At 37.5% G+C, this 11,351-nt stretch overlaps 1 protein-coding gene across 1 annotated transcript; it reads left to right on the top strand. All coding sequences in view use genetic code 11, as the record gives it.

Annotated features, from left to right (window-relative positions):
• Nucleotides 1-3,004: 3,004 nt before the first annotated feature.
• EGR_06817 (hypothetical protein) lies at nucleotides 3,005-5,458 on the top strand (the record flags this gene model as incomplete). The annotated part of the gene is made up of 4 exons (XM_024496066.1): nucleotides 3,005-3,040; nucleotides 4,309-4,547; nucleotides 5,206-5,416; nucleotides 5,450-5,458. 4 exons carry the CDS (start codon nucleotides 3,005-3,007, stop codon nucleotides 5,456-5,458), a joined length of 495 nt encoding a protein of 164 aa, XP_024349486.1.
• Nucleotides 5,459-11,351: the final 5,893 nt, after the last annotated feature.

Here is an 11,351-nt window from a genome sequence, read left to right as displayed (position 1 = left end):
CATGGACTGATGGAAAATACATGTTACACGCATGTTAATTTTACTGCATCAAGGTTGAGACGTGTTTAAGTTCATTTTCAAAATGAAGGGGTGGCTGTTTTGAATTAAAGTGGCTTTGAAAGCTAAGCCACATTTACTGAAATGAATCGTTAAATTTTGGGTTTGCTATGGTTTTGCAAGGTTGCACATTATCAATGCGAATACATCCAAAAAACAGTCAAATTTCTGAGAAAGTTGTGGCAGTAGGACTCTATCAATCCGATAGCTTAATTCTACACTTAAATATAATAATGATTCTTTTACAAGATGAATTTAAAACACCTTAAATTTCCTTTTACTTGCTTAAAAAGAATGTATAATGTGTGCATTTTTTAAGCAATAAGGGACCACTGCGGCCGAAGTCGATATCACTCCGGTGGATTGGCCAAAAGAATTATTGGCGGAGTGGAGTCAAGGCAATTCGAATGGCCATGGTTAGTGTCAATCCAATTGAAACCGGAAAATTCATCAGTTGAATTAGTAAGGAATAGTAAATCATGTTGTTTATATCCCTCTAGTTGAATGTATTTTTGAATTGCTTAACAGTACTTCCCATAAGCACAGCATCCCCCATAGGTTTCCATTACTTGGAAATGGGAGATAATAGGAGGGATGCAATTTAAACTGAGACCTAAGCTACAAACTTACTGGCATTATTTTGTAAAGTACAACATCTAAAAGCAAGTATAGAGTGTACATAAAACGTAGAAACAGGACAAGAAATTCCAGTGAGTAGCATCTAGAGTTACACTGAGGGATAAAGAATGGTTATGCAAGATAAAGTATAGCATCGAAACTTATTACTAATGGCAATTACATGTTTTTATAGTAGTAACATATTTGTACAATGTGTATTTACGACCTACGGTGGAAACATTCGCCTAACGGATGTTAATAAGAGGGTAATAACATTAAACGTTGATTAAAAGTTTGTCCGATGGCAATTAAATTGGCCCATAAATAATGCACATAACATTAAAAAGCATTACGGAAGTGTCGGATTCGCCGTAAGGTGTTGATAACATTGTCCGCTTTACCACTCCCTTCAAACACAACAACAGCGTGCATTGTACTATAATAAAGTACACCATTGGCAATGGTGAAGCCTTTTTTTGCCCCCTTTGTCTGGTTCTGCTTTTTTTCTGCTTTAAAAAAGGAGAAGAAGTTGCAAGCTATCATTAATTATCCTATTTGAAGTCCATGCGAATAGACTAAGAATTTTACAGCAACTCCATTTTGAATAAAATTGGAGCAATGAAGGCACGGTTAAACTTTTACATCCCCATTTAATTTTTGACTTGTTTATTACCACCTTCAATTGCTGCATGTACTGTTTTGTCGTTTGTGACACCTAATTGCGCGAAGTGGCGTCACAGGTAATTCGTTGAGTTTCAAGGCATTCGTGATAAGTGGATACTACTTTTTATGCCTTCTTCGAATAAAAAAGTCTGGGATGCAACGATCGAATTTCTGTCGAACTCTCAGTAGCATATCCGATAACACTTTAACACCGAGCATTTACAACATCCAATGCTGAATCCACTTCAACTGCAACTCATTCTGGTTTTCCTTTGCAAAATTTTGTCTATTTGTGACCTTGAGGTCCGATTTATTCATTAAAAAGAGGTTTTTAAGTAACTCTCCTATGCTTAATTAACCCAATTATGACATCACAAATCTTCTCATAAAAGGGAGAGAGGATGGAAAAATTTTTTAGTGCCTGAAAGTGGAAAATTACTTGTTTGAAGTTACAGTAAACGTCTGAGGCTTTTATCCATAAATGAAGAAAATATAAAGCAACATTAATTGTCTGCGGTTACCCAAAGGAATCAAGAGAGCATCACTTTTATGTAGGTTTTACATGTCTTTTCAACTGTATATAACCCACTAAGCTTGAGTATTTTAAAAAAGAATAGCAACATATGCACAATACACTTTCGTTAACTTAAAGTGTGAAGTTAAAAAAATTGCACTACAGATGATTTTATCACGTCACATCATCTGTACCTCCAATGTGCTTGATTGGTGATCGAGGTAAAACCGGATACCGGAATGGAACCTCTTAAATCCTTCATAAAATTAGAAATGTGGTGGTTGGTGGTGTGGAGTCGATACTATATCATTATTTCACGTAAAATAGCGGAAAAGTGAATGCTGAAATCTTTGTAAGGATTGACTCGGGAAAATAGGTAATTTGACAACTACATTTGGAAAGGATATTATATGCAACAGCAGAACACATCACTGGGAAATGGCTCAACAAATGTAACTTTAGTAGCGAATAGCTCAAAAAAACGCATTACATTCAGGGAAACCCTCTATTCTCTACAGTTAAAAATTATGTTTTGCATCAAAAACAACTGTCAGTACAGTTCAACCTGCTTCATAGAACATTCATTTACATTTACGCCAACTAAGAAAGATGTAGAGGTTAACCGGATGATCTTCACCTATGTCCACACACAGATGGCAATGCGTTTTAAAGACCACCAAGTCATTCTTCCATTTTTCCACTTTCATTATAAAAGTGCGCCGTCAGGAAAAAGATGTTAACTGGCCGAATAAGTTGTGTTGAGGTGTAGTATTACTGTTCTACGAGTGTCACAAGAAAGGGCACATCACTGACTACCAACAAAGCGCAAACCATCCCACGTTTTTGAGACATCACTTTACCACAGTGAACTGTATATAGTGGGTGTCAGACTACATTTGAGACTTTCCACTCTGAATTATACCCTTGCTGAAGGCAAACCATTTGCAGCTATGACTTCACACAAATCCATCTTATAAAAGAACTTTTATGGGGCAAAAGTTTTCTTATGTACTTATAAGCTATAGGAAGGCTTCATGCTACACTTTAGGATAAATGGGGGATAGTGATTTTCCACCTCCTCAGGACTCACAAGATCCGTACTTCTCTTAGTAATGGTGAATATCCTTTTAAATCAAATGATCAAAAAATCAAATGATCACTGGTGGAGTAGATAATTGGGGAATAAAAGTAAGACAGAATCAGAAGCACCCAGGACTAGACTGGAGGCAAATGGAATTCATAGCAAGTTTGTATTCTCGTGAGAAACAACTAAATTATAAAATATGATGCTGATAAAGTTCTGCAGCTATTTAATGCTCCTTAAAACTTGTTTTCTCCTAACCCATTACACAAAAACGACTTACAGGCTTTTATTCCTATATTTTTCCCTTTTTTAATGATTCCTCTAACCATTATGTGATTTAGTCGTTGTTGATTTAGGAAATGAATGTGTTTACAATACATTTACAGCTGTTTACAATCCAAAAGTGCTATTAATACCCATATTTAGTAATAGTATTGCATATTAATTTCTTGCATGAGTTGCTTTTACATTTTCTAGCATTTAATAAGAGGTGTCCAAGAAATCGACTCTTCAAAATAGCCTATAATACACACCGAATCATTTCGTTTGAAAACATTGCAGTCATTAGAGCCGAAAAGTGTCATCAAGAGAGTAAAAGAGCAGAATTTGCGAGCTCTCTTGGCGCGTCTGGCGGGGGATTCGGAGATGCGTGAAATACTGCGGAAACTAGGCGAAATATCATTTACGGAGGAAAGTGTCGCGACCAATGGGCCTTCACGAACCAGTCACGAAAAGCTTGTCGGCCACATCTGCGGTGGCTCGCTCATTAGCGCATCCTGGATTCTCACCGCAAAGCACTGTTTTGAGTAAGCCATTTAACTCCATAAATGCATTCATAGTGTCTGAGTAATGCCCTTTTCTTCGTGTGACAGCTGAAATGCTAAAGCTTCCTAAACCTCTTAGTTCGCAGCTTGATCCCTCTCTGACACATGACCCTTCGCGATTAACGGTGAGAGTTGGAGAATACAACCTTCACAAACCGGAAGAATTCCAGGTGGATCATGAGGTGGAAAAAATATTCATTTACCCTTCTACTGAGAGTAAGCTGAAAAATATCAATTTTTGCAACCCTGCCATTTAGTACCCAAACTCATTTAATATACCGGGCGAACCAAAGCTGTTGGTATTCTTACTAACATTTAAACGATGACACTCTTTCTAAATGGCACACTCAAAAAACAAAAAATGCCTAAGTTGCTTATTCTATGATACCTTGGTGTGTGCGAAGCAATAATTGTAATAAAAATTTGTAGAACTTGTGTCCTAAACTCATACGCATTAAATAAGACTATTTCTGTTATGATTGTATTTAGCGAGTGCAAAAAAATATTTACGGTACTGAAATTAAGACTTGCCATTTCAAATCATTAAGAAATATATTCAACTCCCAAAAGCCTTTGTTCATAGTGCTGCATATCATAGCCCTGATAAAAACTCAAAACCTTACGGATTGGTGACCGATTTCAAAAAAAAACATTTTAAAAATACTTTTAATTATCTCATTTTTCCTTATAAATGGCATGATGAAAATTTCGCTATCTTATTTATATATTTTGTTGGCGTTAGTATAGTCTTGCTTCATCCTTTGCGTAAAACTGGTGGATGGAAGGGGTAACACTAAATAATTTAACAGCAATGTTTTCTGCCTTTTTTTACTCTTTCTCTACAAATATGCAAACTAAAGTACGTTTCCAACGGAGAAGAATAACCATGCTTACTTTAACACATTAAATTTATGGATTCGCCGACAATTAGAATTCTGTTTTAAAGAGAATTTCAAAATTATAAATCGCTTTTTATTTGACTTAGTGAAATGTTCCTCATCATTTAGAAAGGCTTTTTACGCTTAAACATTCTATCTGCCCTAGCCCTGGATATAAACTTGATATACATTCCACAGTCCTTAAGACAAACAGAAAAAAGTGGACAGCAAAATCATCTCCCCCTGCAGTCTCTTTAACTCCGGAATGAGTACCACGAAGTAGCTTCAGCCACCATGAAGGGAAATTTTTGACTCTGTCACACTTATCACTCTCGCAAACTACATGGCAGAGCCCTTTCCACTTTAGTGAAAGTTATGACCAAGTTTTGGTAACCATACCCATAGTGGGTAACACTTCCCCATGCTTTGCCACTTAAAGCAATTGACTTGTCAGTAGGGCGTGATAAACTGGTCCGCCTTCTGTCTTTATTGCTTATGACTCGGTGTTTATGAGCTTCTCTTTGGCAAGAGAATGTCTGAATATCTCACATAAATTTATTGTTGTAGCTTTTTTGCATGCAAAATAATTTTCTTCGCATTAGTACTTGCACGCAGTAAATTACGGATTAATAGAAACAGTGGTATATGGAAATACCGTGGTTCTAAGTGTTTAAAAAAGGTTAAAATCCAGGCAGAAAATGTCCCCCATTTACGAGATGGTAGGTATACGAGAAGTGCCTTTTTAGTGAGATTTATTGGTCCTCAAAATTACTTTTCAGTAAAGTTTATGATTGCTTTTTGCTTATTTTAGATACTGTAGATTAGAAATAAGCGAGTGAAAATGTGAGCCTTTAAGTGATCACTAGGAACCCCATTGAGGCTCTGCTTTCAATTCATATCTGATCAGAGGCAAAATTAATTTGAATGACTAACTAAACTCAAAAAAATGCAAGACGAGTAAAAATTCGTTATTTAAAATAAATGAGTGAGTAACTCCTTTAAAAGGCTGTAATTGCATTGACCGGATAAAGCATGGGGGTATGGAACAGAAGGACAATCCACTGCTAATAGTAGGAGTGCTTCCAGTTTTTATTTGCTCCTTTACCCACTGCGGCTTCATGAGGTGTAGAATGTGGATGGAAATCAATGTCCACTCTAAGCCATCAGGAAAGTAGGGGAAGTATTTTATTGTTAAGTTGCTGAAGAAAAATCGTCGCTCTTCCAAGTGGTCCTCAAATTCCATAGCGTTTGCATAGGCAGCATTCCTCACTCTGATGCTTTTTAATAGTGTTAAAGTGTATCCTGGATACTAAAAAGCCATTAAATATCCTGAAAGTCATGCACAACCTTTGGAATCTTAAATTTACTGACTGTGACAATTTAATCTTATTATTTTTTGTCATGTTAGAATCAAAACGATCCTTGGTTTGAAATAAGTCACTGAGTGCTCATTTCAATGGTTTTAGATTAAAACAGAAAGCTTCACTAAGAACTTGTAAAGCCTATGATGAAATTACTTAAGACACTTATGTAAAGTTGTTACCCTACGATTTTCAACTCTTTAGATAACTATGACAATCAGTACGGCGTTTTGGACGACATTGCTCTGTTAAAACTGAGGCGTCCGGTCTCATTTAACGCGAATGTGCAACCAGCCTGTCTGCCATACCCAGGCGAGCAGTTCAAGGCAGGAACGGTCTGCACAGTTGCCGGTTGGGGAGTCACTGAGGAGGGTTTGTCATTAACTTTATTTCCGAAAAAAAATAGGGGAAAAGAAGACTAGTAAGATAAGCCAAATGAGGGCTTAAAAAGAATAAATCACCTAAATGTATGCGTTTGAATGATTAGCTGTTCAAGTAGCAAAATCCAACTTGATGTTTGCTACACTTCTAAAAAGTGATGCCGAATATTGCAGACAAAAATTCCAGTCTTTATAAGGCATACTACAAGTACTAAAAAATAGATGCAGGAACCTTCATGAAACCTCAGCAATCCCGTGTTTTGTTTCGGTTTAAATAATCAGGTTGGAGAGGATTTAATTCATATTTGGAACATCCTATCGATATGCCAAAATGCACCATAAAAGTACGACGAAGAATAAGAAAGCGCAAGTGCTGCTTTATCTCAATAAGTCAGTGATTTGTGGCTTTTCCCATTTAAATACTGGAATGTGCGGCATTGTTTTCAACAAGTTATTTGATAACTCGATGATGTAGTGTCTGAGCCTTTCCTAAAGTCTTAATAAGCCAGTTTTGCAATGAAGGAAAACTATCACTGAGGTGCAGATAGCCATGATATGGCTATGGACATTAATCTCATAATCATGGATATGACGCTGTGGCACTAATCAGAAAATTGAAACCACGGTGATTGAAGAGCTCGTATTGTGATTTGTACATTTAAACCAACATTAAAAGCATTGCAGTAATGCAATACACTGAATTAGTATTCGGTTATTCTAAAGTCATTCATTTCAATAATATGCCACAAATCGCATTTATTAGCCAAACTTAATGTGCTTTAGTATGCCATTGTCGTGTAACAATTTGTTCATGAGTTCAAATGATTACCCTATTCAAACAAACATCTAAATTTAAGCATTTGTTAAAATTTTCTGACGGTAAAAATATACAGACAATCCAGCACACTAAGATAATGGCGCCTGTTTGTAAAAATATGTACATTATAGTCACTTGATACAGACACGCCGCTCACAACATATTAGTTGATTTATGGAATATGTCCACAACTTCCCTCCTCTCTCTTGAAGTTCTCGTAGTTAGTGAATGAAAAATCCACTAAAGTAATAATTATACTATGAATGGTGGATGAGGGATATAACGTGGACAGAAAGCTAAATCATCGCCATCCATGCACTAACAAAGTGTTTGTGATTACCTCACACTTTTTGCTGCTTTCATTACCGAACTGGTGCTTATTATTTTGAACGGACTGGGATCAAGATACTCTGAGGAAGTGAAGCCCCCACCATCCTTTAAAGCAACAATAGGAGGTCACAATTTGGTGCGGGTAGTAACATTGTTGATCTGCGATTTTGTTGCAAGTAATTCATTTGATAAATTGGATCATAAGTCGACTTTTTCTAACTTTAACTCTTTTTTTGCGATTAAAACAGGAGCCGAAGTGTCACCGCTACTGCGGCATATTAACGTTCCCCTCATATCTCTCGATGACTGCAAAGACATCTTCACACCATTAATGCTCTGGAACCCAAACTTCCATATTCACTCCTCATTCATCTGTGCCGGCAACTCGGAGTCTACGGATGCTTGCCAGGTATTTTATACAGTTAAACTAATCTTCCCTAATATTTGTATGTATATATGCTCAGGTTACCTAGAAGTGGATGTCTTACTTGTTATTTGCTCAAATCAGATATCTTAAAAATGATTGAGGAAAAATCATAAACATCGGAGGTTTTTTTATTATTTCCATTAAATTGTGTAACACGACCCGTACTTTTAATAGTCAGCAGAGCCAGACAATTGCACTACTTGACGTCCTATGCATATGATTTTCAAAGTAAAAGGTAATAAATTATTTGTAAAAAAGGTAAAATTTTTGTTGGCAGTACGCAGTTGGGAAGTTCAAGACTTCACTTAAACTGTTATTACAATATTTCCTGACATTTTTTACTTCCACTCTCTTCTTTGTCACACGCATCATAATTCGTCGATTAATTTAGTAGAACTGGTTTCGGATTAACGTTTGCCGAAAATTGGTTGCTACAAATAACTTTTTAATTTTATAAAAAAATAAATGAATAAAAGTTGTTTTCGAGTAATTTACTTCTTGTGGATGCAATTATTCCTCCATTCATCTTCCATTAGGCATGGATGGTAGAAATTGCTAATTTCTAAATTTCATTCTTATAAAATCGGACTGTTGGGTCAAGATTTTACCCTTCGTAGGGAAATCCCCATTAAATTACAACCTATTATAGATGTAAAATCCCTTGCTTACTCTAAAGACGAAGGAAGTTGCAATGCGTGGACCGAATATGCATTATCAACGTGCAGAAAAGATTGGGGCTACTGGTATAGCCCGAAGGCCAGGCCTCCCGTCGGATTTACAGTAGGGGAGCCCTTAAGTGGCCCCTTAATCAATACCGGGGGTTAAACCAAGCAATTAACTTGGTACGTAGCCATCCCCTTCTTTCCAACGCCGTCTTCGGCGCTCCTCTTGGTCAACCTCTCACGTCAGTTATCACAGCGTAATTAGCGATGTAAGAAAAACAACCACGAGCAAGCCGTGTCGGTCATCGAGTTCCCATGCGACTGAGAAGGTACTTGACCCCAGCGTCACTGATCCCTCTTGGTACTGCTATAGGATCTGGATTTTTTTCTGTATGGGAACTGCATTGAGGGAAGGAGACTCGGCTGGCCATCACACATGTCCACCGCCAGTGGTAGAAACACTGGCCTAAAAGCAGAGTGATAATAACAAAAGACAGGGATTAACATGGTTCTTAGGGGTTAGGGTTTCGAGTTTATTCCTCCTGGACAACTGGTTCTTACTTCAGTGCTGTCCAGGAATATCTATTTGGGTTCCATCCAGCAGTTAGAGAAGTAGAGGAGGTATCGCATGTTTGGCCGATTGATGTAATTATGCAGGTATGGTGGACAGCTGCGCAACGAACTCCTCCAGAGGTTTCATGGCCAGTGCCGCTTTGGACGTTAATAGCTTTTCCGTAGAACATAGACCGGCTGTCCCGCTGAGGCACAATGGTAAAGCTCTTAGTAGCATCTCACAAAAATCGTGAAATAAACCAACAGTTAACGCATTACGGCAGCCGTATCTGTCGCTATATTTGCCAGTTCCCAAAACTTTAATTTACGGTAAGGTTTAAAGTAAATAATAGGTAAGTTGAATACCATCAGCCTTTGCAATAAATTCTCTTACATTGTCTTAATTTATTTTATCTCGAATAATTGATATTAAATTTTGAGAATGAGTATGCTGTGTAAGCTAGTTTAATTTTTCATGTAGTGGCAACAAGATACTTTATGCTTTTAAATGAGTGATTCGTTTTTATGCACCAGTCTATTCCGCATGACCGGTTACTTTCAGATGATCTAAACGTGTACAACTCTTGCAATTACTTTACACGTTATAATTGTGATATCAGCCCTCTCAAAGTGGATCACTTCCCTTGATATTTCACCTGTTAGCATACTTTTAACTGAAATCTATTTTCTCAGATATATGTTTTTTACTCCTCTCCATAGATGTCACGGAAACCACTTTAAGAAGGATTAACAAAATACTCTAAACGCAAAGTAGTGATGCCGATGTACGTAGGAAATCATGTGAGAAACTTAAAGAGATACTTTCCCCGAATTTAAAAATAACTATACAATTTGTTTAACTTATACGTAATGGATGTCTTTGCTTTCACACATGGGTTGCAGTACGACTCTGGCGGGCCAATGATGTGCCGATCGGGGGTGGATGATCAGTACATAGTGGTAGGTGTCATCTCCTTCGGCATAAAGTGCGCCTCCGGATATCCTGGCATCTACACCCGGGTGACCTCCTACCTTGACTGGATTCACGATACCACCGCCAGCCACTAGCTGGCCAAGATAATTGACTGGTCGGTTGATGGGTCTGGTTGACTAACTGTCGACCTCATGGATCTAAATGTTCTACCACTCGTTCCTATAAATGTGAGCACCATTATTAAGCTTCCTTTTGATTAGCATCAACAGATATATGTGGCGATGTTGATGGAGATCTATTATTTTGGTAGACTGTGGAAAAGTAAAAAAAGAGTTTTGATTCTGGGATTTGAGTTAGTCCTGATTACTTTTTGAGGCAATTTGTTAGCATACCGAATAGCTGGAGGGTTATTACCAGAGGCAGCATGATAATGAAAATTTTGTCGGCTGTGCCCTGGTTACTCCTGAGGGAATAGAGCAAATGTGGTAAGGCATTAGCATAGGCTATGTATGGAAAGCAATAGTTGTAGCTAAACCCATGAGACTATACAGCAAAATATGTTGTCTAGGGCACTTAATATCATTGCTCAATTATAAAAGAAGAGCTTCCTTTATGATAAATTTAATAAGGAGCTTGATGGCAAGGAGGTATAATGTCCCAAAACTTCTCTATAAGGTATTATTAAGGCGTAGAGGAAGTGAAAGTGAGGTCAAGAAGCCAAGACGGTGGTAAAACCTGGGTAAGTGGATAAGCATTTAAATAAATATCTTCTCATTAAAGGATAAATACTAGCTAATCGCAGCCGTTGATGTGCCATTTCTGCTTTTTCAAAGGGCTAATAAGGTTGAGGGAAGCAAAATCACCAAAGGCTTTTGTTAAGGACTTATGAACTGACAATGTGGTGGTTATTGTAGCTGGTAAGGCGTGGTCCAAACGCCTTGAAGCTGCTCAAATTTCAGATTTTGCGGGTAGTTTGACTAGCGTCGTGATATTAGATCAAGTGTTTTCCTTAGACGACATTCATCGGCACAGGTGTTGCTAGCAAATAAACATTTGACGTTGATCATTGCTGCGTTTCATAACGTCGACTTTCATCTTACTGTTACCAGGTTGTAGTTTGCGAGTCTCTCAGAGTAGAAACTTAGAAGGATTCTGGATGAACAATAAGCTAATTTCTACGGTGTGTTCCAAATGGTGTTACAGGAAGCGCTAATTACGATTTCACTCGGCAATGAAGGACGCCACAATTA

Source organism: Echinococcus granulosus (genome assembly GCF_000524195.1).
Source record: "Echinococcus granulosus chromosome Unknown EG_S00064, whole genome shotgun sequence".
Lineage (NCBI taxonomy): Eukaryota > Metazoa > Platyhelminthes > Cestoda > Cyclophyllidea > Taeniidae > Echinococcus > Echinococcus granulosus.
Note: the sequence above shows the minus strand (reverse complement) of the source record. Positions and strands in the feature narration are given on the sequence as shown.